Consider the following 26,267-nt stretch of genomic DNA (forward strand, 5'->3'; position numbering starts at 1 on the left):
AGTAAAAGAGACGTCCAGCCTTTGTGCTTCGCACTGGAAGTGCACAGCCCACCTGTGAAGTAACCCTGTCTCGGGTTGAATGTGACTCTGACCAAGCCTTAGATCCAGACCCAACTCAGTGGAAATAAGGACAACAGAGGAACACGTTAGGAGATGCCGCAGGGACATAATCAATAAACCCCAGACTGCAGGAACTTTAAGGGGAGAGAGAGAAGAGAAAGATATAGGATATGCAGGGAAAATGTGCATGTTTAAAAATAGATGCAAAAGACATGCCAACCAAACACAATAAGTGGATTTTATGTGGATCCCGACTTTAGTCAAATAAATTATAAACAAATATGTATAACATTTGCAAGATTATAGGAAATTTTTATTTATTTGCAAGGCAGAGAGACAGAAAGAGACAAAGACAGAAATCTTCCATCCACTGGTTCACTTCCCAAATGCCTGCAAAAGCCAGGGCTGGGCCAGTGGGAAGCCAGGAGCCCAGCAGCCAGTCTGAGTCTCCCATGTGGGCGGCAGGGACTCAAGTGTTGCTGCTACCTCCCAAGGTGCAGTTGGTAGGAAGCTGGGATCAGAAGCAGAGCCGGGACTTGAACCCAGGCACTCTGCTACAGTATGTGGGCATCCACAAGTGGTGTCAACAAAATGCCTGCCCCCAGAAAGTAAAAAAAAAAAATTTTTTTTAAGATTTATTTATTTATTTGAAAGGCAGAGTTAGAGAGAGAGGGAGAGATCAGAATCCGTTGGTTCATTCCCCAAATGGCCACATCAGCCAGGGCTGAGCCAGGTAGAAGCCAGGAGCCAGGAGCCAGGAGCTTCTTCTAGGTCTCCCATGTGAGTGACGGAACCTAAGCACTTGGGCCATCCTCCACTGCTTTCCCAGGTGCATTAGCAGGGAGCTGGATCAGAAGTGGAGCAGTCAGGACATGAACTGGAGCCCATATGCCGTGCTGGCGTCACAGGCAGCAACATAAAACATCCTACACCATGACTCTGGCCCCAATTTTAAAAAAAGGATTTATTTATTCATTTGAAAGGCAGATTGAGAAACAGGGAGAAGGAGAGAGAGAGGGAGAAGGAGAGAGAGAGGGAGAAGGAGAGAGAGAGGGAGAAGGAGAGAGAGGGAGAGGGGGGGAGAAGGAGAGAGAGAGGGAGAGAAAAAGGGAGAAGGAGAGAGAGAGGGAGGAGAGAGAGAGGGAAAAGGAGAGAGAGAGGGAGAAGGAGAGAGAGAGGGAGAAGGAGAGAGAGGGAGAATCTTATGTCTGTTGGTTCACTCCCCAAACGACTGCGATAGCCAGGTGTGGGTCAGGACGAAGCCAGGAGGCAGGAACCCGAGGGCTTGAGCTATCTTCTGCTGCCTTCCCAGGTGCATGAGCTGGAAGCCAGATCAGAGGCAGAGCAGCCAGAACTAGAATTATCACTCTGATACGGGACTGCTGGTATAGCAACTGGTGACTTAACCCACTGCACCACAACACCAGCCCCAAGGAAACATTTTTTAAAAATATTTATTTACTGGGGCTGGCGCTGTGGTGTAGCAGGTAAAGCCACCGACTGCAGTGCCGGCATCCCATATGGGCACCGGTTCAAGTCCTGACTGCTCCACTTCCGATCCAGCTCTCTGCTATGGCCTGGGAAAGCAGTAGAAGATGGCCCAAGTCCTTGGGACCCTGCACCCTTGTGGGAGACCCAGAAGAGGCTCCTGGCTCCTGGCTTTGGATTGGTACAGCTCCAGCTGTTGCGGCCATTTTGGGGGTGAACCAGTGGGTGGAAGACTTCTCTCTGCCTCTCATTTTCTCTCTGTGCAACTCTGACTTTCAAAGAAATAAATAAATAAATCTTTTTAAAAAATATTTACTTACTGGGCTGGTGATGTGACATAGTGGGTTAAGTCACTATTTGGGATGCCTACATCCCACATCAGAGTGCCTGGGTGTGAGTCCTGGCGCTGCTCCCAATTCAGCTTCCTCCTAACCCACACACTGGGTCCCTCCAACCATGTTGGAGACCTGGAAGGAGTTCCTGGATTCTGACTTCAGCCTGGCCCAGTCCTGGCTGTTGCAGCCATTTGGGAAGTGAACAAATGATGAAAGATCTCTCTCTCAGCCGGCTCCGTGGCTCACTAGGCTAATCCTCCGCCTGCGGCGCCGGTACCCGGGGTTCTAGTCCCAGTTGGGGTGCCGGATTCTGTCCCCGTTGCCCCTCTTCCAGGCCAGCTCTCTGCTGTGGCCCGGGAGTGCAGTGGAGGATGGCCCAGGTGCTTGGGCCCTGCACCCGCATGGGAGACCAGGAGGAAGCACTTGGCTCCTGGCTCCTGGCTTCGGATCAGCGCAGTGCGCCGGCCGCAACGCGCCAGCCATAGCAGCCACTTGGGGGGTGAATCAACGACAAAAGGAAGACCTTTCTCTCTGTCTCTCTCTCTCTCACTGTCCACCCTGCCTGTCAAAAATAAGAAAGGAAGGAAGGAAGGAAGGAAGGAAGAAATCTCTCTTTCTTTCAAGTAAAAATAAATAAACTTTTTTGGGAAAAGATTCATTTTGTGTATTTTAAAGGCAGAGTGACACAGAGAAGGGGAGAGAGGGAGAGAAGGAGAGAGGGAGAGGGAGAGAAAGAGTGAGACGGAGAGAGAAAGAGAGATAATCTTCCATCTTTTGGTTCACTCCCTAAATGGCCACAATGTACAGGGCAGGGCCAGCTCAAATCGAGGAGCCAAGAGCTTCTTCCAGGTCTCCCACATGGGTGCAGGGGCCCAAGCACTTGGGCCATCCTCCACTACTTTCTCAGGCACATTAGCCGGGAGCTGGATCAGAAGTGGAGCAGCCGGGACTCAAAGGTGTCCATATGGGATGCTGACACTGCAGATGGTGGCTTAACTCGCTACACCACAGCAGCAGCCCCCAAATAAACTTTTTTTAAAATTAAAAAAAATTCATTCATTTATTTATTTATTTGGGAGGCAGAGAGAGAGAGAGCAGCTCCCATGCACTGGTTCATCCCCCCAATACCCACAATGACTGGGTACAGCAGGGCTGGAGTTGGGGCCAAGGGTAGGGAATGCAGTCCTGGCTGGCAGGAACCCCATTGCTTGGTTTACCACTGCTGCTTCCCACGGTCTACGTTAGCAGGAAGCCAGGGTCAGGGACACAGGTGTCCCACAATGCACGATAAACCCAGTCCCAAAACAATAGGAAATTTGAACAATGATGGAATATTTGGTGATATTAAGAAAACATTGTTAAACTTCTTAATTGTGGGGCCAGCACTGTGGCATAGCAGGTAAAGCCACCACCTGAGACACTGGCATCTCATATGGGCACTGGCTCTTGTCCTGGCTGCTCCAATTCTGATCCAGCTCCCTGTCCATGGTCTGGAAAAGCAGCAGAAGATGGCCCAAACGTTTGGGCCCCTGCACCCCTGTGAGAGACCCAGATGAAGCACCAGGCTCCTGGGTTTGGCCTGGCCCAGCCCTGGTCATTGTGGCCGTTTCGGGAGTGAACCAGCAAATGGAAGATTTCTCTCTCTGTCTTTCCTCTTCTCTCTGTAACTCTGACTTTAAAGTCAATAAATCTTTTCTTTTTTAAAAGATTTATTTATTCATTTGAAAGGCAGAGTTACAGAGAGGCAGAGGCAGAGGTAGAAAGAGAGAGAGAGGTTGTCCATCAGCTGGTTCACTCTCCAGTTGGCTGCAACAGCTGGAACTACACCGATCTGAAGCCAGGAGCCAGGTGCTTCTCCTGGTCTCCCATGCGGGTGCAGGGATCCAAGCACTTGGGCCATCCTCCACTGCCTTCCTGGGCTACAGCAGAGAGCTGGCCTGGAAGAGGAGCAGCTGGGACTCAAACCGGCACCCATAAGGGATGCCAGCACTGCAGGCAGTGGCTTTACCCACTAAGCCTCAGTACCGGCCCCCAATAAATCCTTTTAAAAATGAAAATATGATATCAATATTGAGTCTTTAAAAAAAACCCTTATCTTTTAGATACACATTTTAAAGTACTAATGAAACAGCATGATCTGGGATTTGCATTAAAATAGTATAATGAAGAAAAGGAGTATAAGTCCAGATGAAACAAGATTGGTCATAATCAAGAATTATTGAAACTCATATTATTTTTGTTTGTAAGAATTTTAATTAATTATTTGAGAGAGAGACAGAGAGAGCTTCCATCCATTGATTCACTCCCCAAATAACCAAAACAGCCATGGGCTAGGGCTGAAGCTAAAAGCCTGGAACTCAGTCCGAGTCTCCCACGCAGGTGCAGGGGCCCAAGGACCCGGGCCATCTTCTACTGCTTTCCCAGGCCACAGCAGAGAGCTGGATCAGAAGTGGAGCAACCAGGACTCGAACCAGCGCCCATATGGGATGTCGGCACTGCAGGCAGTGGCTTTACCCACTATGCCACAGCATCAGCCTCTGTCATCACTTTTATTCACCTGTCGATATTTGGGTGGTTTCCATATCTTGGCTATTGTGAATCATGCAGGTATCTCTTCAGGATCCCAATTTCCATTCTTTTGGAGATGTACCCCAGAAGTAGGGTTGATGGATCATATAGTAGTTCTGTTTTCAATTTTCAGAGGAACCTCTGTACTCTTTTTCCATAGCTGCTACCTGATTTTACATTCCCACCAATGTTGTACAGGGTTCCACCTTCTCCACATTCTTACTAACACTTAACTTTTTCCATTTTTGATAATACCCATCATAACAGGTAGGAGGTATTTCAGCGCAGTTTTGATTTGCATTTTCTGATACTGATATTGAGCATCTTTTCATATACCTGTTGGCCCTTTATATCACCATTTTGGGAAATCTGTTTGATTACTTTGCCCTTTTATTAATCAGGTTGCTTGATTTTTTTTCTGTTGAGTCATTTGTGTATTTGGGATATTAATCCCTTGTCGGATGCTTGCTTTGCAAGTATTTGCTCCCATTTCGCATGTTGTTTTCCACCACCCTGCTGACTTCTTCCTTTGCTGGGCAGGGCTTTGTTAGTTGGATGCTATCCTACTTGTATCTGCTTTTGTTGTCATGTCAAAAGTCATTGCCAAGACCAATGTTAAGGAGCTTTCTCCTGTGTTTCCTTCCATGAGCTTTATGGGGTCAGGTCTCACATTTAGTCTGAGTCGACTCTGAGGCATGGTGGAAGGTAGGGCTCCATTCTCCTTATTGTCCCTGCAGCTAGCCAATCTTCCCACCACCATTTGCAACAAACACATTTGGGGAGTGAACCAATGAATGGGAGGTCTCCCTACTGCGTATTCTTAGCACCTCTGTCAAAAATCAGTTGGCTGCACATGCACAGGCTTATTTCTGGACTCTGTTCTGTCCCATTGGGCCACAGGTCTGTCTTTATGCCAGTACCACACTATTTTAATTACTCAATATATAATTTTAATTATTCTAATTTGCATTGTATTTTTTAAGATGTATTTATTTGAAAGGCAGTGTTACAGAGAGGCAGAGAGAGAGGTCTTCCATCCACTAGTTCACTCCTTAGATGGCCACAACAGCCGGAGCTGTACCGATCAGAAGCCTGGAGCCAGGAGCTTCTTCCAGGTCTCCCACACGGGTGCAGGGGTCCAAGGACTTGGACCATCTTCCACGGCTTCCCCAGGCCATAGCAGAGAGCTGGCCACAGCGCTGGCCCCACATTGTATTTTGAAAGCAGGAAGTGTACAACAGGATGAACTTGGAGGACATTGCACTAAATGAAATAAGCTAATCACAGAAGCACAAGTAGTGCGTGAAATGAAATCAGCATATGTCAGATATTTATAACAGTCAGATTCCTAGAAGCAGAAAATACAGTAGTAGTTGCCAGGGGCCGGAGCGTGGAGGCAGTGGGGGATTGTGTAACTGATAGAAAGGATCGCTTATGTTGATAAGCAGTCCTAGAACTGGAGTTGTGGTGCAGCGGGTTAAGCTTCCTGATACCAGCATCCCATATGGGCTCTGGTCCCAGCCCTGGCTGCTCCACTTCTGATCCAGCTCTCTGATAATGGCCTGGGAAAGCAACAGAAGATGGCCCAAGTGCTTGGGCTCCTGCCACCCATGTGGGAGACCTAATGGAGATCCAGGTTCCTGGCTCCAGCCTGCCCCAGCCATTGCAGCCATTTTGGGGGTTAACCAGCAGATAGAAGATATCTCTTTCTCCCCCCTCCTCACCTCTTTCTGTAACTCCACCTTTAAAATAAACAAATAAATATATATATTTTTAAAGTTCTAGGGGCTGGTGCTGTGGCTGTGGCACAGTGGGTTAAACCCCTAGCCTGCAGTGCTGGCATACCATATGGGTCCTGGCTGCTCCACTTCTGATCCAGCTCTCTGCTAACGTGCCTGGGAAAGCAGTGGAGGATGGCTCAAGTTCTTGGGCTCCTGCACCTGTGTGGGAGACCGGGAAGAAGCTCCTGGCTTCTGGTTTCAGACTGGCTCAGCTCTGGCTGTTGCAGCTATTTGGGGAGTGAACCAGCAGATGGAAGACCTCTCTCTGTCTCTACCTCTCTCTATACCCTGCCTTTCAAATAGATAAAATAAATCTTAAAAAAAAAAAAAAAAAAAGTTCTGGAGCTGTGCTGTGCAATAGAGTGCCATTAGCTAGCAAAACGATATTGTGCACTTCAAAATTGAAGCGAGTGGACTTCAAGTGTTTTCACCATGAAAACAAAATAAAACAATGAAGGGACACAAGGAAACTTTGGAAGGACTTGGTTTGTGACTTTAACTGTGGTTACGGCACTACAGGTGTTCACAGGATCCAAATTCATCAAAGCACACACGTTCCATCTATGCAGGTCTTTATATATCTTATTGGTATGTAAATTATACCTCAATAAAGCTGTTGAGCTATAATTTATATGCCAATAAACTCCACCAGCTACAGGCGCACAATTTAAGATTTTTTAAAAAATAAATGCAGAGTTGTGCGACAACCACTGCGGTGCTCGTCTGGAGCTTTTCCATCGCCCCCAAAGGTTCACGGGGGGCTCAGCACGGAGCCCCGGCTCCCGCCCCGTCCTAGCCCTCCGCGGTCTCCAACCTGCTTTCCGCCTCTTTTCTAAATCTCTCACTCAGATGGGATCATACAGTTCTCTGTTCGGGTACAAGTCTGACATTTTCCAGAATGAAGACAATTTTGGAGAGTGGACATTTGGCCTTTAAATTAAGACTCCACATCCCACATGAGGGTGCCTGGGCTGATACCCGGCCTGGCTCTGGTTCCAGCTTCCTGCAAGTGCAGACATGGGGCGGCAGCAGTGAAGGCTTAGATAGCTGGGTCCCTGCCCCCCACGAGGGAGACCTGGACGGAGCCCCTGCCCCTGGCCCCAGCGCAGAGCAGCGCTGGCCATTCCAGGTGTTTGGGGAGTGAGCCTGCAAATGGGACATACGTGCTCTCTCCCTGCCTCTGGAATTAAAAAAAAAAAAGTTTGTTGTGGTTGAATCAAGCAATAACTTACCTTTGTATAACTTTGTTTTTGTAAGAAAATTTTTAAAGATTCCCTTTTAAAAAAAGATTTATTTGTGCATTTGAAAGGCAGAGTTACAACGAGAGAGAGTGAGAGGGAATAAATTTTGCATCCACTGGCCTACTCCCCAAATGGCCAAACTGACTGGGCTGGGTCAGGCTGAAGCCAAGAGCCTCCTCCAGGTCTCCCACATGGGTGCAGGGGCCCAAGCACCTGGGCCATCTTCCACTGCCTTCCCAGGTACATCAGTGGGGGGCTAGATTGGAAGCGGAATAGCCAAGACTCAAACTGGTGTCCACATGGGATGCCAGCACTGCAGGCTGTGGCTTTAACTCACTGTACCACAACACTGGTCCAAGATTTATTTCTTTATTCAAAAGGTAAAGTGACAAAAAGACAGAGAGAGAGAGAGAGAGAGAGAGACCTTCCATCCACTGTTCACTCCCCAAATGGCTACAACAGCCAAGTCTGGGCCAGGCCGGAGCCAGGAGCTCCATCTGGGTCTCCCATGTAAGTGGCAGTGACCCAAGCACTTGGGCCATCCTCCGCTGTTTTCCCAGAAGCAGTACTAGGGAGCTGCATCAGAAGCAGAGCAGCCGGGATTCCGCTTCAGCTGCTGGACCACCGCGCCGGCCCCCAGCCTATCGTTTTGGAGCAGTTTTAACGTCCGCCCTATCCCCCCCCCGCCACGTGCAGTATCCCCCCTCAGGTGGTGCATCACTCATCCACAGGACATCGTGGCCTCCAGGAGCCCGCAGTTCCCATGAGGGCTCCTTCTTGCTGCTGGCTTTCTGTGGGTGGTGACACCTGTCTACCACAGTAGAGGCACATGGAGGAGTTTGACTGCCCTGACAATTCTCCGAGCGCTTCATGTCTTGTGACAAGCTTCCCTGTGCGTGGCACACGCAGACCAGGTGACCATCCTTGCTGCTGAACAACGGGCAGACTGAGGCTTGGAGGGACTAAGGGATCATCAAGGTCACAGAGCTTGTTTGTAACCCAAGGAGGACGCCATTTTCCTTCCAGCCACCTGGAGGGGTACTTCTCCCCCCACCCCCAGCCCTGCCCCCAGCCCCAACAGCAGGCCCTCAGCAGGGAGCTGGGTGGTCTGGGGGCCGGGCTGTGGCTGGTCCTGCCTCTTCTCCAGCTGACAATGGGGACCGGACCTTGATATGTACATCGTGCTGAGACATGCATGTGTGTGTGTGGGCAAGTGTGTTCTGCGCCTAGAGCCGGGAGAGAGGACTGGAAGCTTGGGGGAGGAGGCTGCTCACCAAGCCAGTCCAGTGGCAGCAAGAGCCTGGGTGTGAGTGCCCACCTGGGAGGGGGCAGCACCAGGGCACAGCCCTGTGCTCAGGTTTGCCTCCCTGGTCCAGGGCCCAGCAGCGGGCGGGACTAGCCTGGAATCTGCGCCTTGAGACAGCCCTAAATAAAACTGCTACGCTTTCCTGTGAGCCCACACCGTGTTCTCACAGTTCCTTCCAGAAGGACGCAGGGGACCCCCCTGATGCAGCCGCCACTGGGGCGTGGGCCTGGGCTCTCGTGACCTTCTCTCCAGCGCACAGCCTCTTGTTCCACTCTGGATTTTTGGCCACACCCCTGTGTGACTGTCGCTAAGATGGGGGCAGTCAGCTTGACCACCAGGGAGAGAGTGCTTCTATCCACCGACTTAGCAGAGGGCCCAGCAGGTTACAAAGTGCTGGAAGTCCACTCATTCAGCCAACCAATAGCTGACAGAGGTTTCCAATGCGGCAGGCACAGTCCTAGAAGCTGGAAATACAGCAGCGAACACAAATAGCAGCAATCTCTACTCCCCTGGGAAACTGCATTCTACTCCTTGTAAAAGGACACAACACCATTAGCAAATTCTATGGGATGGATGTGAGAAGGGGAGAAGCAAGGGCAGGGCTGGGTGGTGGTGGGAGGGTATGTGGGAGGGGGCTGACAGGAAGGAGAGGAGGGAGCGGGAGGCCACCTGGGCGACCAAGGGGCCAGGGCATGGCCAGCACGGTTGAGCGAAGTCTGCAGAAAGGAAAGTGCAGTGGGGGGAGCAGATCCTGACGGGCCGCGGGGGTGGGCTCGGAGCGCAGGGCCGGGATGCCACAACTGGACCACGGCTCCCTCGGACTGCCCGGCGGGAGGCTTGGCCCAGGATCCTGGCAGTGCGCGTGCGATTAGGGAAATAATCTAGAAAGGCGAAGCGACGGAGCAGATACGGGGTGCAAGAGAAGTGCAAGCGGCCAGAGTAGGTCCAGGGTTTTGGTCCTCACCTAAGGGGGGCGGGGGCAGACCCCGAGTCCCGCCTGGGCGAGTCACCCGCGAGCCAGGTCTGGGAGGGGTCGGTTCCCGCCTGGCCTCCCCCAGCTCGCCGTCCCCGTTTCCCGGGGAGGGGCGCTCCCGAGCCGGGCCGGGTCACGTGGCCGCGGCTGGCGCCCCCTGGCGCGCGGAGGCTGGCGGCGGCGGCGGCGATGGCGGCGGCCGGGACGCGGGAGCGCGGGGAACCCGTGGGGCCGGGCGAGCCGGGGCGCCGAGCCCTGTACTTCTGCGGGAGCATCCGCGGCGGGCGCGACGACCGCGCGCTGTACGGGCGGATCGTGTCGCGGCTGCGGCGCTTCGGGGTGGTGCTCACCGAGCACGTGGCGGCCGCCGAACTGGGCGCGCGCGGTGAGGCCGCGGGGCGCGGGCGGCGGGGAGGGTCGGGTCGGGTTCGGTTCCGGTTCTCCCTGGGACCGGTGCACGCCCACGGCCCGGAGCCCGCCCTCCTGCCCGGGTGCTCTCTCCAGCGCCCCTGCCCAAACTCAGCATTCAGCTCTTCAGGCCCTCCCTCGCTGCCATCTTAGCGAACTCTGCAGCCCCTGCCGGGGCGTCAGCGGGGAGGAGCAGAAGGACGGAGGCGCGGGCAGCGTCTACCTGGCGCTCGGTTCCCACGTCACCCCGCGCGGAGCTGAGCCTTTCTGTGAAGACGTCAGCCTTCTCTGACCTGGCAGCCCGCTTCTGGCCACCAGCACTCTCACGAGCTCTGCTCAGGCGGCTCCTGTATTCTGCTCCCGGCTGCTGCGTCTCTGTAAAGTTTGGCTTGGATTCGTTGGTCTCTCCCCGACCCTTCTGTTGTGACAGTTGTGCCTAGGACTCTTGTACCTCCTCTCAGAAAACCTTAAGTGGTTCCTGTGTTGCCCTACCAAGAGTGTGTGCACGATTTGTGGGACCTAATGCAATTCTGGGTGACTTTGTTAAAAAGACAAAAACCACAGAATTGCCCAGGGGGGTCGGGGAGGGGCAGAACTTTGAAGCCTAAGGGTCTCTAGTTTGCAGTAGATGCACCCCTGCCTGTCAGGTTGGAACTGAGTGTGCGCAACTCAGGTGCCATTTGAGGGGCTTGGGTTGTGGCACAGGGGGCTAGGCTACCGCCCACAACAGTGGCATATCCTGTGAGTTTTGGATTGAGTCCAACTGCTCCACTTCCCATCCAGCTCCCTGCTAATGGCCTGGGACAGCAGCAGCAGATGGCCCAAGTACTTGGGCCCCTGCCACCCACGTGGGAGACCTAAATGGAGCTCTGGCTCCTGGCTGTTTCAGTTATGGTTTGTTTTCTTATTTTTCAATAGATTACAGGGGTGGGGGGAGAGATCTTCCATCCACTGGTTCAATCCCCAAATGGCAGCAACAGCCAAGGCTGGGCAGGCCAAGGCCCAGGAGCTTCATCCAGGTCTCTGTGGGTGTAGGGACCCGAGCACTTGGGCCATCCTCTGCTACCTTCCCAGGCACATTAGCAGGAATGCTGGATTGGAAGTGGAGAAGCTGGGATGCAAACCAGCACTCTTATGGGATGCCAGCACTGCAGGCAGTGGCTTAACCTGCTGAGCCATGGCGCTGGCCCATTTCAGCCATTTGAGGAATGAACCAGTAGATCAAAGCTCTCTCTCTGCCTTTAAAAAGAAATATATCATCTGAGGAAACTTGTTTAAAATGCAGATTCTGATAATCTGGATTAAGGCCTTCAAATCTATTTTTTTAAGATTTATTTATTTATTTGAAAGTCAGAGTTACAGAGAGAGAGGTCTTCCATCCACTGGTTCACTCCCCAATTGGCCGCAATGGCAGGAGTTGAGCTGATCTGAAGCCAGGAGCCAGGAGCTTCTTCCGGGTCTTCCATGTGGGTGCAGGGGCCCAAGGACTTGGGGCATCTTCTACTGCTTTCCCAGGCCATAGCAGAGAGCTGGATCAGAAGTGCCCATATGGGATGCCGGCGCTTCGGCCAGGGCAATAACCCACTACACCACAGCGCAGGCCCCCAAATCTGTCTTCGTAACTAGCTCTGCAGTCGCTCTGCTCTGATGCAGGGAGCTGGGTGCCTCAGTGTCCTGGAGAACATTCCATCAAGCTGGAGGCTGCGACCCCATGCACTGACCCCAGCATGCCCCCCTACCTTTGGTCAAGTGGCCCCGCGCTCTTCCTAATCGCCCTGGAGTGAGCTGGTCCTTGCTGTGCACCCACATCCCACCGTGTGCCAGGCTGACTGTGCCTCCTGGCCACCATTTCTCACTGCTCTTGCCGCGATCTTGGGCTGCCCAGGTCCTTGGAGGTCACTTAGCGGAAGCCTCCTCCCTCCCTGAGCAGAGCACAGGAGGGTTGCTGAGCCCGGAGAACCGGGGTGGGGCGGGCCCCTGACCAGCTTTCCCTTGCCACAGGGGAAGAGGCTGCTGGGGGCGACAGGCTCATCCACGAGCGGGACTTGGCCTGGCTGCAGCAGGCAGACGGTGAGTTGCTCCCTCCATGCCAACTCCTCTGGCCTTGACCCCTAGAAAGGCTCCTAGGCTCCCTCCTCACCACAGCCCCATCCTCTTTCCCACAAGCCCCAGGTGCCCACACATTGAGCCTTGGTCTCATCTTTCTTCCCAGTGGTGGTGGCAGAAGTGACACAGCCATCCTTGGGCGTAGGCTACGAGCTGGGCCGGGCTGTGGCCCTCAATAAGCGAATCCTGTGCCTGTTCCGCCCACAGTCAGGCCGAGGTGAGCATCGGAAGCCTGGATGGCCGCCCCACCACTCAGGCTTTCTGGGGCCCCGGCCCTCGGCTCCTTCTTCCGAGGGCTGAGTGCGCGGCGGGCCCCCAGTGGGGCCGGGGAGGGAAGGCAGCTCCAGCTCCTCCTCCCCTTCCAGTGCTTTCAGCCATGATCCGCGGAGCAGCCGACGGCTCGCAGTTCCAGGTGTGGGACTACGAAGAGGGAGAGCTGGAAGCCGTACTGGACCGGTACTTCGAGCAGGCAGCTGCCGCCGCTGACCCAGCCACCTGACTTAATGGCGCCTGATTAAAGTCTCCTGCTCCCAGACGCTGCTCTCCTCCCATTCCTCTTAGCCCCAAGCAGCTGAAAACAGGGCTGACATTCTAACTTTACACCTGCATGGGGGGGGGGGGGGGCGGACAGGCCCACCCCACTTAACTGGCTGATGCAAAGTCCCGTAAGAGGTCTGCAGACCCCAGGAAGAAGACCCCTCCTGATGCCCTCAAACCCAGCCCTACCCAGCCCTGCCCTGCCCCGCCCCGCCCGCCCGCCCCGGAACACTGAAAGAGCGAGGAGGAAGCCGGTGTGGGGCCTGCAGCTCTCCTTGCTGCCCCCTCTGGAGCTGGGCCGGGCCTGTACCTGGCCCTGCACCCCACAAACCTTCACTTCCCTGTATCAGTGTGGGATCTGCTCTGGGCCTTCTGTGCGGAGAAGTGTCTGGGAGTCTAAGGAGAGGAAGGAGGTGAGGCGGGGGTGTCCAGCCAGCCTCCAGGGTGTAGGGAGAAGTTTATTCCAGCTACAGAAGAAGATGCTGCCAACACTGGGACTCCCTCCCCCACGACACCGGGACCGGGTGAACTTGTCCCCTCAGCCTGGTGACGCTGGGGCGGCTCCAGGTGTTTCCTGCGTCCCGCCCCCTCAGTCATAGGCCTCATCATCATCTTCTTCATCACCAAAGAAGAAAGTGTCTCGGTCCAGGTTCTCAGACTCCTCGTCATAGGAGAAGCTGTCATTGTCCAGTTCCTCGTCAAACTCGTCCTGCTGCCACTCGGGCACGTCGTCCTCCTCATCTTCCTCCTCATCCTCCTCTTCCCCCTGCAGCCCCAAGGAGCCCTGGGGCCTGGGCAAGCCAGCACACTCAGGCCCAGGGAAGCCTGGCATCACCCGCCACCCATCGCTGGCCTGGCGCCCTACTCACGGGTTGCTGGGCACGTTGGATCCTTTAGCCTCCCGGGCCTCTCCTGATGGACTCTGGAGGCCAACCTGGAAATCCTGCCAAGGAGTCGCAGGTGTGGGCAGCCAGGCCTCTGTGCCTGTCATTCCTTCAACTGCTGTTTCCCGAGGGCTGGGCTCCTGCTCACAATGCTCTCCCCTCTGCTCACCTCCCAGGCCACCCCCTTGCATAATTTAAATCACGGCGGTGTCCAGGGATAAGGACACGGCTGTGCGCGTGCCGGCCCATGCCCAGGGGCCTGTAGCATGTCTACATCTTGCTGTAGTAAGTAGCCTAAGGCAGGAGTCACAGTTTGGACCCCACATCAGTGAGTCAGGGCTGGAAACGATCCCGTTGGCCCCTCCCATCAGTAACCACAACCTCACCCCTCCTGGGACTGTGAGTGCACACACAGGAGGTGCAGCCTGCAAGCAGCCTGAGTGATTCTGACGGGTTCCTGCCCCAGCCCCTTTATTTGTGAGAAAGCCCAGGACAGGGAGGGCCGGGACCTGGCAGCATCCAGCTGAGACATGAACCCAGGTCCCCCAGCAGCCACTTGCTAGTCGCGGACTGGCCTGGGCCAGGGCTGTGCAGGGCAGAGGTGGGGGGCGGGCGGGCATACCTGGGCGGAGTGCTGCAGGATGGCCAGCAGCCTCTCCTGGATGCGCCGCAGCAGCTCCATGCCCGTGCTGAGGCACTCGGCCCGCAGGAGGCGCAGGGAGGAGGCCAGGTCTTGGCACCGCAGCAGGGTCTCCTCTGCAGGGGGGCAGGCAGGGGGCTCCCTCCCTTCTCTCACTCTCACCCATGCTTTCCTTCAACAAACACCTACTGGGCACCTGCTGAGTGGCAGGAGGGCTCTAGACACTCACGCCCGTGGAGCAGGACCCCACGACACGTGGGGTGAGCACGTGTGCCCCAGCCCTTTACCACATCAACTATAGACCTGAGCGTCAATGGCTGGGGGTGAGAAGGCTATGCAGCAGGTGGGGGGGGGTGCGGGCTGGGGTGGGCCGCTTGGCACCATGGGAAGAGGCGGCACAGCGAGGATGCCTGGGTGGGGACCCGCTCACCCAGGAGGATCTGCAGGGCGTTGGTGTGCAGCTCCAGGTTCTCAGTCTGCTGCTCCACCACGTCCATGTACTCCGTGTCCTGGCTGTAGAAACTGTACACGCAGGCGTAGGCCAGCACCTAGGGGAGCCCCAGTCAGCTCTCCCTGCCTCCTCCCCATCTCCTCCAACCAGGCCAGCTGGAGGAAAGCAGCCAAGCCCCCCAGACCCCCTTGGCACCTCCCTAACTAATGCTCCCCCCCAGCCCCTACAACCACCTTTCGTGCCTGCTCAAGCCCCCGGCAGGCATCGTGGAGGAAGGTGAAGGATCTGGGCGGGGGCACCTCGTGGATGGCAGACACCTGGTTCCGCAGGTTCACTGCAAACTCCTGTGCAGAGGAAGGCGTTCAGTGCCAGCGCCGTGCCGGCCCCTCCCCCGCGCACCAGCCACTTCCTCCCTGCTCACCCGGGCCTGGTGATGGAAAGTGCACCGCTCGTTGTAGTCCTGAAACCGCTTCTCCTGACGGGCTGCTTTGCTCACCTGGGAAGGCCAGGTGGACAGGGTGACTGAGTGCTTCATTGGCCAGCAGGGAGTTACTCAGATCAGCCACCGCTCATGGAGGCCTTCCCACATGTCACTCAGACTGTTTTCACTTAAAACTCCTAAGTGTCGTATTATGAACCCCTTTACAGGTGAGGATGTTGGGGCTCAAAGAAGTGAACTGATCAGCCCGAAGCTATTCACAAGCAAACCAGGCTCTGACGCTAGACTCCTTGTTCTGCCCCACACTGCCCGGGTGCCACCCCCAGCCTTTCTGTGGCGACCTCTGTGGGAGTGGAAGGCACCTGCAGGCAGAGCTCTCAGTACGGAATTCCCAGCACCTGGCAGGTCCACGTGGCCCTGGCCTCCCCCTCCACTGAACCTTGGCCCCAACTGCTGTTCTGCAACCCTGGAACGAGCCCTCTCTCCTCCGGAGTGCAGCCCCTTACCATGGCAGAGCAGTTGTAATAGTCTTTGTGAGTTGGCTTCCAGGCCTTGAGGCAACGCCAGCAGAATCCATGGTTGCATTTGGCACAGGTCATGCTGTGGAGGAAGCTGGCCGGTCAGGAGGGGCACCACTACCGACGGGGCCCGGGGCCCTGGGCCTTGGGCCTCTGCCCCTGCTCCACAGCCTGCTGTCTTTTCCAAGCCCTGCTGAGTTTTGAATCCTTCCTCAGTCACTGTGGTGCGGGCCAGGTGAGGGGTGGGAAGTGCCTCCTTTGCTGAGCTTGTGACAACCCCTCTGCCCCTGCTCCCTGCCAGGCCTCCCACCCCCGCCCATGCAGCCCCCCCTTCTTACTGCAGGCACCCTTCATTCTTCTCGATGGGAGCCTGGCAGCTGGGACAGCGCTTGGAGATGAGCTTCGCCAGGTGCTTGCTCTGGGCCTCTGTGCTCATGCCATCATAGTAGCCGCCATCGTCGACCCACTGAGACATGTGGCCACAGCTGGCAGGATAGTGTGCCTAGAGCGGGAGGGGGTGGTGAGGACACGGCCGAGCCCTTCTGAGGGCGGCACTGCTGGGGTACAGGTAGAGAGGGAGCGAGCAGATACACAGGTCACATCTGGAGGGAGGAAGGGGAACAGCGAGGGGCAGGGGTGGGACAGCAGCAGCACGGAGCAGGGAAGGAGTATGACTCTTGCTCAGGGTAGGGTCTAGGGGCGCCCACCTCAGGGAAGCTACAGTTGAAGCAGGAGGCCCAGCCGCACTTGGAGCAGGTGGTCCCACAGCCCAGGCCCTGGCGGCACAGGATGCGGTCACAGCCCTGGGGGTTGGTGCACCAGGTCAAGTTGGAGCAGCTCTCCACGTAGCCACGCAGGAGTGCCTTCTCGTACTGTGGGGCCAGAAGTACCACGAGGTGAGGCTGCCACCCCCGAGATGACACACCTCCAGACCCCAGCCCCTGCAGCTCAGCCATTCCCTGAGGCCTGTCCCCTTGCCTCTGCATTGGAGCCTCTCAGATGAGAGGGGATACCTTGGAGATGACTTCCGGCGTGGAGACAATGGCACGAATGAAGGCTCCAGTGGGCTGGGCAGGGCAGTCAGCAATGGGGCAGGTGCAATTCAGCACGAGGTTCTGCTCGATCCGAGTCGTCAGATACTCACTCCAGCAGGACTGGGTGGGAGGCAGGGGGAGGTGTTTAGGAGACAGCGTGGGAGCAGCACAGCAGCGGGGGTCCTGGTCGCTGACCTAGCACCCCCACTCCTCCCTGCCTCCTCCCAGGCCATGCGGAAGGCCAGAGACAGGCCTGCTTCTAGATCAACCTCAGAACTGACTCCAAACCTTCCAGTTTCCATGGGTTTGCCTTTGAGGGTGTGTAGGCTGTGGTGTGAGCCTAATTATAATTACTGTTGGGATGGCCATGGCGGGAGACTCAAGAAGAACAAGGTTTCAAGTTCTACAAAAGTTGTGGGAGCAGCAGAGCGGTCAGAGAGCAAGGAGGCCTGAGGGCGTGGTGCTGGCCTCTCCCCACAGCCGGCTCTTCCCCAGCGTCTCTGCCCTGAGGCTCCCATCTGCACAGACCCAGCTCCCCACAAACCAGACTCACCACCGTGTCACCAGCATCAAAACCTCCACGTGTTCTTAACGCTCTGCCGCTCCCCCATCTCTGCCCCACCCCAAATCAGGCCATTACCCCTGTGCTGCTGCAAGAGCCTGTCCTGACAAATGGCCCTCCTCTCCCATCTCTCCCCCAGCAGGCCATTTGGGGTATGCCGGGTCAGCAGCCTGAGCCTCCTAAAATACCGTGGCTGAGCTCTCCAAAAGGCTGGGCCATGCCCCCAGGAGGCCGCACAGACCAGGAGCTGCAGACAGATGCTTTGGGAAAGTACCCAAGCCAGCCGAGAGCAACACAAACTGGGGAGGTGAATGCAAAATCCAGGTGCTGCAGAGGCCCTCACGGCGCTGACGGACGGAATCCAGGTAACTCAGCTACCCCCCTCCCCTAGGAGCCCCTCCTGCTGCTGGTGGCTGCTCCTGGCTTCCGCTGTTGCCTGTCCAGGCCAGGTGGAACGCAGGGCTGCCGCCTGCCCTCTGTAGACTCATACTTCTCCAAATGCCCCCAGCCCGGACAGCCCAGCTCTGCACTGCTGCCTGTGGCCCCATCTGTGACTTATTCACAGGCTCCTCTTTGGCTGTGACTTGTGCAAGGAGCTTGTTTCCCTCGTTCACATTTTCAGCCTCCCTGTCTACGTCTTTACAGGGTGAGGTGTCCCAGAATCAGTGCCTGCGCCTGCTTCTCTTTCCCTAAGTGATGCCAGCCAGGCCTCTCCACCTCATCCCAAATTCAAAAAACCACTGCCTCCCTGTGAGTCCCATACAGGTGTCCAACAAGCAGCTTAAACTCCACTTGGCTCTCCACTGCCGATCCAGTAGTCTCAGTATTTCCAACTCTGTGAAAAAGGACACATTCCATCCCCCCAGCAGCTCAGGTCAAAAACACAGGACTCATCCTCAGCTTTCTGGTCTGGAGCCCCCACAGCTAACCCACCACAACTTGTCAGCTCTGCCTCTTTTTTTTTTTTTTTTCAATTTTTAAATTTCATATTTTTTTAAAGATTTATTTTATTCATTTGAAAAGTAGAGTTACAGAGAGAGAGAGAGAGAGAGAGAGAGAAAGGTCTTCCATCTACTGGTTCACTCCCCAATTGGCCGCAACGACCAGAGCTGAGCCAATCTGAAGCCAGGAACCTGGAGCTTCTTCCGGTCTCCCACACAGGTGCAGGGGCCCAAAGACTTGAGACATCCTCTGCTGCTTTTCTAGGCACGTTAGCAGGGAGCCGGATCGGAAGTGGAGCAGCTGAGACTCAAATTGGTGCCCAGATGGGATCCCGGCGCTGCAGGCCAGGGCTTTAACGTGCTATGCCACAGGGCAGGCCCTGTTAGCTCTACCTCTGAGTGTATCTTCACCTCCCTTGTCACCACTGCCCTAGTTCATACCACAGTCTGCTTCTATTCTTGTTCCCCCCAAACTTTTTCTACACACAACAGCCAAAGTCATCTTTTTCAAAAAATGTAAATGAGACCCTATCATTCCCCTGCTTAAAACTCACCATGGCTTCTAATAAAGTAAAATCCACGGTGCTGTGCATAGTGGGTAAAGCCACCGCCTGCAGTGCCGGCATCCCACAAGGGCACCGATTCCAGTCCCAGCTGCTTCACTTCCAATCCAGCTCTCTATTATGGCCTGGGAAAGCAGTGAAAGATGACCCAAGTCCTTGGGCCCCTGTGCCCACATGGGAAACCTGGAAGAAGCTCCTGGCTCCTGGCTTCAGATCGGTGCAGCTCCAGCCATTGCAGCCATCTGGGGAGTGAAGCAGCAGATGGAAGACCTTTCTCTGTAACTCTGCCTTTCAAATAAAAATAAATAAATCTTTAAAAAGAAATTCAACCAACCTGGCCCCTTTCACCTCCTGTACCTACTCCCTTCCCGGCACTAGCGTTAGGCACCAAACTCGACTCCTCTGCACCCCTCTCCCCTAGCCACCTCCCCAGACAGGCCTTCCCTGACCTCCCCAATGGAAGGGACAAGCCCATCATCCCCTCTTCCAACCTGAGCTACTTCCTATGATGTCACCCAATCGTGTCTTCTTCCCTGCCCTTGTCGTCAAAGCATATGGGGTGGGGCTGAGGTGAGGTGAGGCTGCCAAAATCCAAATCCTGACCTTGAGCAAACTACTTCCCCTGCAAGTTTCTCTATCTGTCATCTGTAAAATGGGGATGATAAAAACACTGAGCTCACAGCACTATTAGGAGAATTAGGAAAATAATGCACGTAGACGCCACAATGCCCATTCCACAGTGAGCCCCCTGGAAATATCAGCTGCCACTATTAGTGGCTCCCAGGTCATTCCGTGCTTGGATTTTTTCAGTCCCTCAAATAGCATCCAGTACAGTGCTCATAGCAGGTCCATGACAAATATTAGTTGAATGAAAAGTCAAAGTGTAAAGGAAATAATTAAGAACCTTGGAAGAAAGGAGCATGGCAGTTAAGTGGGAGTAACTAGAAGCAGAGCCAAAGGTGAGAACAGGATTTCACACACGCACGCACACACACACACACACAGGCAGGTTCACGTGCCTCAGACGCCCACCGCTGGGAAGGTGCTGTGGGGAGAGGCAGCTAGAACCACGACACCGCGGGTGCACCTCCGGTTAAGCTGGTGATGGGTTGGGGCACCAGTCCTAAAAAGCTGAGAGGCTGGAATGGCAGACTCTGTAGTGTGGCCTCTCTGCATCCCAGCCCCTCTCCCTACCTCTGAAGACAACTCATCCCTCATCTACAACTTCTGGGTCTACTTCATGGCCACAAGCCCAGCTTCCTACAATTCCCTCTGCCTTCCATATCTCCTGGCCTATGTCATTTCTTTCTATTTTTGTATTAAATGAGAGTCTAGGATAAAAGCAGTGAAAGTGTTCTCGGATGCTGAAAAGGTCAGGAGTTTAATACGACTTTCTCATTTACAAAGTGCCTTAACATAATTTTAGACATATATCATATTTTGTTGATTTTGCAATCACCTGAGGAGTTTTTAAAATCCCAGAAGCCTGGGTTTCAGCTGCGGACTATGATTTAATTGGTCTGGGGTACAGTCTGACTATCAGGACCTCCATTATTTTCTCTGAAAGATTTATGTATATCAAGGGGCTGGTGCTGTGGCGTAGTGGGTTAAGCCACCATCTGCAGTGCCAGTATCCCATATGCGCACTGGTTTTAGTCCTGCCTGCTCTACTTCCAACTCAACTCCCTGCGAATGAGCCTGGGAAAGCAGTGGAAGATGGCCCAAGTGCTTGGGCCCCTGAACCCATGTGGGAGACCCGGAGGAAGCTCCTGGTTCCTGGCTTCTGATTAGCCCAGATCCAGCCATTACAGCCATTTGGGGAGTGAACCAGTGGATGGAAGTGCTCTCTCTCTCTCCCCCACTGCCTAACTCTGCCTTTTAAATAAAAATAAATAAATAAATCTTTTAAATAATATTTATTTAGGTCAAAGGCAGACTTACAGAAAGAGGGAGACTGAGATCTTCCATCTACTAGTTCACTCCCCAAATGACCACAACAGCTGGGACTGGGCCACACTGAAGCCAGGAGCCCAGAACTCCATCTGGGTCTCCCCTATGGGGACAAAGACCCAAGCACTTGGGCCATCCTCTGCTGCCTTGCCAGGTACATCAGCAGGGAGTTGGATTGGAAGTGGAGCAGCCAGGACTCCAACCAGCATTCTGACATGGGATGCTAGTGCTGCAAGTGGCGACCGACTTAACCCACTTCCCCACAGTGCTGGCCCCCAGCAGGGTTTGAAAGCTCCCAGTGACAAGAACCTGCAGCAGAGTCTGACAACCACTGATGTATTTCACTGGACCCTAGCATTCACCCATCGAAGTGCCAAGGCAGGTGGTACCACTAACAGATGACAAGACTACTTCAAGAGGCACTGTGACTTGTCTGACATTTCCCAGGCTAGGAGTGGCAGTGCTCTGTGAGAACCTAAGTTCCCAAGGGACTGCATTAGGGTGGAGAGCCTGCAGCAGGAGGGGAGCTGGGGGGGCCTCACCTTACAGCAGTAATGCATGCAGCAGAGAGAGGGCAAGTCGTCCTCAGGCTCCAGGGGGCTCACGCAGACAGGGCAGTGGTCAGGACGCGTAGAGGCAGCTTGGGCCTGGGGTATACAGAGCCCCGCCGCCAGCAGCAGCGGCTCAGGGTCATCACTGTAGCTCTGCAGCAGCTGTTCGGCGCCCCAGTGGGAATGAGCCAGCAGGTGCTGTGCCACATCTGGCTCTAAGTTCAGCGTCTCCTGCACCTGCCGCACCATCTGCTCCATCAACCCTTCTACCTCCTGGGGGCTCATGGTACGGCCTGTGGGCAGCTGCAGAGATGCCAGAGCAGCCACAGCTTCGGGGCTTGGGGGAAGAGAAAAGACAGCAGTTACCACCTTGCCCTGCTGAAACCACTAAATGAATCCCACTTGCCCCCCGCCCCTGCCCCTCACTGGTTGCTCACAGCTGCCTTACCAGCCTGAGGGTAAACACCACAGAAACATTTGTAAACATGAAGGTGAGGCTGGCTGTTGCAATAACTGGGGGCTTCTAGCGGACAGGGATCAGGACACTAGGGGAGCTATCCTGGAAGGGACATCTCACTGTAGTTCCACCAAAAACATGAGCAGCACCGAACTAACAACCATTTACCAATTGCCTTACTACTCCAAGTGTAGCCTGTAGCTCTGTGGCACAGGTTTCCCAGCGAGCCCTGCTGAGTCAGGACCTGCACTCCACCACGATCCCCAGCCGATGCGCGTGCATGTTCAGGTTGGAGAAAGGCTGCTCTAGAGAACTTGGTTTACACGCACTGCAAACAGCACGCAGGAAAAGCAGTGCCCCAGCTGCACTGGTGAAGCGGCCACGACCATGGTGAAGGCTTTAGGGGTGCTGCCCAGGGGAAAGCCTATGGCAAATTCCTGTGCTGGTGGAGCCAGCTTCGGGGAAGTCTGCATGTCACCGAGCAGAGAGCACAGGCAGCACTCAGCATGTATTTGCAGAGTGCTTTGCAGCTGCTGAGAATGAGACATCTCTAAAGGAGTCTAAGTATCTGGGTCTCTTGCTTAAGACCGGGCTCATAGGGGTGTGGAACCTTTTTCTGCCAAGGGTCATTTGGATATTTATTACATCATTCATGGGCCATACAAAATAACCAACTTAAAAATGAGCCTGCTACAGATGTATTGGATTTCGAGTCCTGCCTGTGGCAGCCTTGGCAGGACCAGGCCATGTGATCGTGCAGGCTGGATATCTACTCCCTTGCTCTGGGAGGGTCAGGGCTCCAAGCCTTCCGATTGGCAAAGAAGGGGGTAGTAGTGCTGGGAGAGAAAGTCAGGGAGACAACAGGGTTAGGGAGGATGTGACTAGACAAAGAGAGTGGGTTCTCTTCTACAGGCAAATCTGGCTTTGGCACTATAAAAATCCCACTGCAAGTGGCAGGTGGGGGTGGCTACCTAGGCTTGGAGGTCTCAGTGCTCTGGCTGCCACAGAAGGGGACGTCTGCCTGACCTCGGCAGGGTCCTGTGGGCTCTGGGCTCGCATACATCAGGATCTGAGGACGGTCATCACGTCGTTCCACGTAACCCTGGCCCAGGAGGTGCAGGATGCAAGAAAGGACATCCGTACTGCTACAGGCCACACCCCCAGCAACAGCCCGGCCCAGGCTTCCAGGGGGATTTGGACCCTTCTTCCAGGCCTCCAGTACCTGGACGGGAGGAGAGAAACAGCAGGCCACCTTACCAAGGGGGACAGCTCGCCTGGGTACAGGACCCAGCTCTGCCACTTCATAGCTGTGTGACTGTGGTAGACACGTTACTTTCTCAGGCCTCACTTTCCACATCAGTCAAATACAATAATACTTATCTCAGGATTGTTGTGAGGATTAAATGATTTAATCAGGCAATCGGGCCCCCAGAATAGGGCCTGGCACATGGCAAACACCCATGTCTTGCCTCTCAACCTCTAACGACCCTGGGAGGAATAGAATCCCAGTGTCATCCAACAGAGGTCTCCCACTGAGGATGATATCCAGCCTCAACCCCCAATGTCAAGCGTAGCTCTCTCTGTTCTTCCCCCAATTTCATGGCTCCTCTCCCTGCCCGACCGCCTACCAGACAAACCAGCTGATCAATGTGGAGTCCTTTTTCCCCATGGGCTTTGAGGATACGGACAAGAAGACAGCTCAACAGGTTCCTCTTCTGTTCCAGGGTTCGACCCTCGTCCTTCTCTACATTCAGGTACGTCTGAGGAGGTATCAGCCACAGGGCCTCCCCACTGGACCGGGACCTGGGCTCACGAAGCTGCAGTACACCTGGAACCCACTCCCAGTCAGGTACCCGAGGAGGGGGAGGAACAGATGCATGGGGACTAAGAGGACCCATTCCCATTGTCTGCGACACTACCCCCAGGAAGTCCCTCCACCCTAGCAGAGGCTCACCCCAGCCCCCACTGACCTACCTCGCTGTGGAAAATCCTGACCTTCATGCAAGATCAAAGGGCCATCCTCAGAGGTGAGGGGCAGAAGCGCCTGGAGCAGCAGCTCCGGGGAGAGGTCAGAGTTCCTCAGCAAGGTCTCTACTGACACCTCCTGGTGAGGAGACCTGGGGCTCGTCAGGAGTCAAGGGAAAGGAAAGGACGGAGCAGAGCAATGACAGGCGGGTGGAAGCAGACGGAGGCTAAGAAGCTGAGGCACCTCCACGTGATTGAAATTCAGCAGCAGCCACATCTGCACAGTGGACACGTGCAGGGTCTGGTCCCCAAACTGCAGCTCAGCCCGGCCCAGCCATGTCCACTGCAGTCGCCGATGTGGTCCCACGTCCAAGACTGGGTGGCTCTGACCTAGGGAAGTGTTGAGGAGAAGAATGGAGACAAAGAGTCTACCAGGAAGGCTGGGGTCAGGGCTGAGGTGTTGAGCTTTGCTTGTACTAGTCCCTGTAGGGAAGAAGGCCTGGCATTTATAGACAGAGGTACCGTGCCCAGCTTCCAGACCCCACTCTTGTCTGTGCCTGCCTCCCTTCATATCTAGAACCCCAGTCTGTGCCTAGCCCTGCTCCCAGCAGGCTCCTTCAGAGAAACACAGAGAGGAGACCTATGTCTCACCCTGATGGAGTCCATGCTCCTAAAAGTCCTACTAGCCCGGGTCTCTTTCTCCTCCCTATGTCACAGCTCAGGCAAGGTGAACATGGGACATGTGCTCACGGAGTAGAAAGCGAGGAAGTTATCAAAGGGAGGAGAACCAAAAATGCTCAAAGCCAATCTGAGGGGCGCTCTCTGGCCAAAGACAGGACAATGTGAGCATCCCAAAACCAATACCAGTGATACATGATGGAAATACATAAAATTTTTTAAAGATTTATTTATATGAAAGGCAGAGTGAGACACACACACACACACATAGAGACAGAGAGAGAACCTTCCATGAGCTGGCTGACTCCAAATTACAGAGAGACAGCTGGCCATTACATGCCTCCTGGAAGTCACAATCCCACACAGAACTCAAACCCAAAGCTGAATCAACCTCTACATGTAATTATCTGTTTTCAGGAAATAAAGGGGAGAGAGGAACAGGCCAGAGAACACCACATGGATGCACTCAGCTAAATCCAACCTGTGGACAACTCTTCTTGACAACCCAGCTTCCTCCACAAATAATTGCAAAGTAGAAAAAAATGGAAGGCAGGGACCAAAAGAGATAACCAAATACGGTGTGTGAGCCTCATCTGGATTCTCATTAAACAATCAGAAAACCCTCAAGAGAGTCAGGTAAACATGAACACTGACTGCATAGTTGATAGAAGAAATTATTAATTTGGGGCCAGCACAGTGGCATAGCAGGTAAAGCCACCACATATCTGGTTCAAGACCCGGCTACTCCACTTCCGATCCAGCTCTCTGCTATGGCCTGGGAAAACAGCAGAAGATAGCCCAAGTGCTTGGGCCGCTGCACCCACGTGGGAGACCTGGAGGAAGCTCCTGGCTCCTGGCTTCATATTGGCCCAGCTCCAGCCGTTATGGCCATTTAGGGAATGAACCAGTGGATGAAAGACCTTTCTCTCTGCCTCTGCCTCTCTGTAACTCTGCCTTTCAAATAAATAAATCTTTAACAAAAAAAAAAAAAAAAAAAAAGAGAGAGAGAGAGAGAGATAGAGAGAAATTAACTTGTAAAGGTTTCATAATGATGATGTCCTTATTTTTAAAAGAGAATCTTGCCGGCGCCGCGGCTCACTAGGCTAATCCTCCGCCTTGCAGCGCCGGCACACTGGGTTCTAGTCCCGGTCGGGGCGCCGGATTCTGTCCCGGTTGCCCCTCTTCCAGGCCAGCCCTCTGCTGTGGCCAGGGAGTGCAGTGGAGGATGGCCCAGGTGCTTGGGCCCTGCACCCCATGGGAGACCAGGAAAAGCACCTGGCTCCTGGCTCCTGCCATCGGATCAGCGCAGTGCGCCGGCCGCGGCGGCCATTGAAGGGTGAACCAACGGTAAAAGAGAATCTTTATCTATTAAATTTAGGCCTGGGGAAAAGCAGGTGGGAATATATATGAAATAAGATTGGTCAGGAGCCGGCGCCATGGCTCACTAGGCTAATCCTCCGCCTTGCGGTGCCGGCACACCGGGTTCTAGTCCCGGTCAGGGCGCCAGATTCCGTTCCGGTTGCCCCTCTTCCAGGCCAGCTCTCTGCTGTGGCCAGGGAGTGCAGTGGAGGATGGCCCAAGTGCTTGGGCCCTGCACCCCATGGGAGACCAGGAGAAGCACCTGGCTCCTGCCATCGGATCAGCGCAGTGCACCGGCCGCAGCGCGCCGGCCACGGTGGCCATTGGAGGGTGAACCAACGGCAAAGGAAGACCTTTCTCTCTGTCTCTCTCACTGTCCACTCTGCCTGTCAAAAAAAAAAAGATTGGTCAGGAGTTGACGGAGTTTGCTTATATATATTTGAAATCTACCATAATATTTATTTATTTATTT

At 54.5% G+C, this 26,267-nt stretch overlaps 2 protein-coding genes across 9 annotated transcripts in view; one reads left to right on the plus strand and one right to left on the minus strand.

Moving 5' to 3' along the window:
* The first annotated feature begins 9,902 nt into the window (after positions 1-9,902).
* Positions 9,903-12,801, plus strand: DNPH1 (2'-deoxynucleoside 5'-phosphate N-hydrolase 1). The gene is made up of 4 exons (XM_002714688.5): positions 9,903-10,137; positions 12,162-12,230; positions 12,373-12,483; positions 12,632-12,801. Exons 1-4 carry the CDS (start codon positions 9,942-9,944, stop codon positions 12,763-12,765), a joined length of 510 nt encoding a protein of 169 aa, XP_002714734.1. The 5' UTR covers positions 9,903-9,941; the 3' UTR covers positions 12,766-12,801.
* A 429-nt stretch (positions 12,802-13,230) lies between these two features.
* CUL9 (cullin 9) overlaps positions 13,231-26,267 on the minus strand; it is a 40,529-nt gene continuing 27,492 nt past the window's right edge. For 3 of the 8 annotated variants that reach the window (XM_017345139.3, XM_051854721.2, XM_051854720.2), the window contains exons 27-41: positions 24,003-24,148; positions 23,768-23,897; positions 23,422-23,621; positions 22,765-23,015; positions 21,328-21,673; positions 16,749-16,889; positions 16,443-16,607; positions 16,074-16,237; positions 15,724-15,817; positions 15,200-15,274; positions 15,012-15,122; positions 14,758-14,875; positions 14,310-14,443; positions 13,673-13,746; positions 13,231-13,594 (exon numbers count right to left, since the gene is read on the minus strand). In XM_017345139.3, coding sequence (XP_017200628.3) covers positions 13,393-13,594; positions 13,673-13,746; positions 14,310-14,443; positions 14,758-14,875; positions 15,012-15,122; positions 15,200-15,274; positions 15,724-15,817; positions 16,074-16,237; positions 16,443-16,607; positions 16,749-16,889; positions 21,328-21,673; positions 22,765-23,015; positions 23,422-23,621; positions 23,768-23,897; positions 24,003-24,148 — 2,351 coding nt within the window. In that variant the 3' untranslated portion in view covers positions 13,231-13,392. Of the gene's footprint in view, positions 13,595-13,672; positions 13,747-14,309; positions 14,527-14,757; positions 14,876-15,011; positions 15,123-15,199; positions 15,275-15,723; positions 15,818-16,073; positions 16,238-16,442; positions 16,608-16,713; positions 16,890-18,934; positions 19,078-21,327; positions 21,674-22,764; positions 23,016-23,421; positions 23,622-23,767; positions 23,898-24,002; positions 24,149-26,267 lie in introns of those variants that run through there. The other 5 variants (XM_070074081.1, XM_051854723.2, XM_051854722.2 and 2 more) reach the window with 5 other exon arrangements.

This window comes from Oryctolagus cuniculus, chromosome 5, assembly GCF_964237555.1.
Source record: "Oryctolagus cuniculus chromosome 5, mOryCun1.1, whole genome shotgun sequence".
NCBI lineage: Eukaryota > Metazoa > Chordata > Mammalia > Lagomorpha > Leporidae > Oryctolagus > Oryctolagus cuniculus.

Bases quoted from the DNA above. Each gene is read 5' to 3' on its own strand.
- DNPH1 (XM_002714688.5), top strand. From the start codon at position 9,942: ATGGCGGCGGCCGGGACGCGGGAGCGCGGGGAACCCGTGGGGCCGGGC. The intron at 10,138-12,161 runs GTGAGGCCGCGG...CCCTTGCCACAG, and splicing joins CGCCGAACTGGGCGCGCGCG to GGGAAGAGGCTGCTGGGGGC. The intron at 12,231-12,372 runs GTGAGTTGCTCC...CTTTCTTCCCAG, and splicing joins CTGGCTGCAGCAGGCAGACG to TGGTGGTGGCAGAAGTGACA.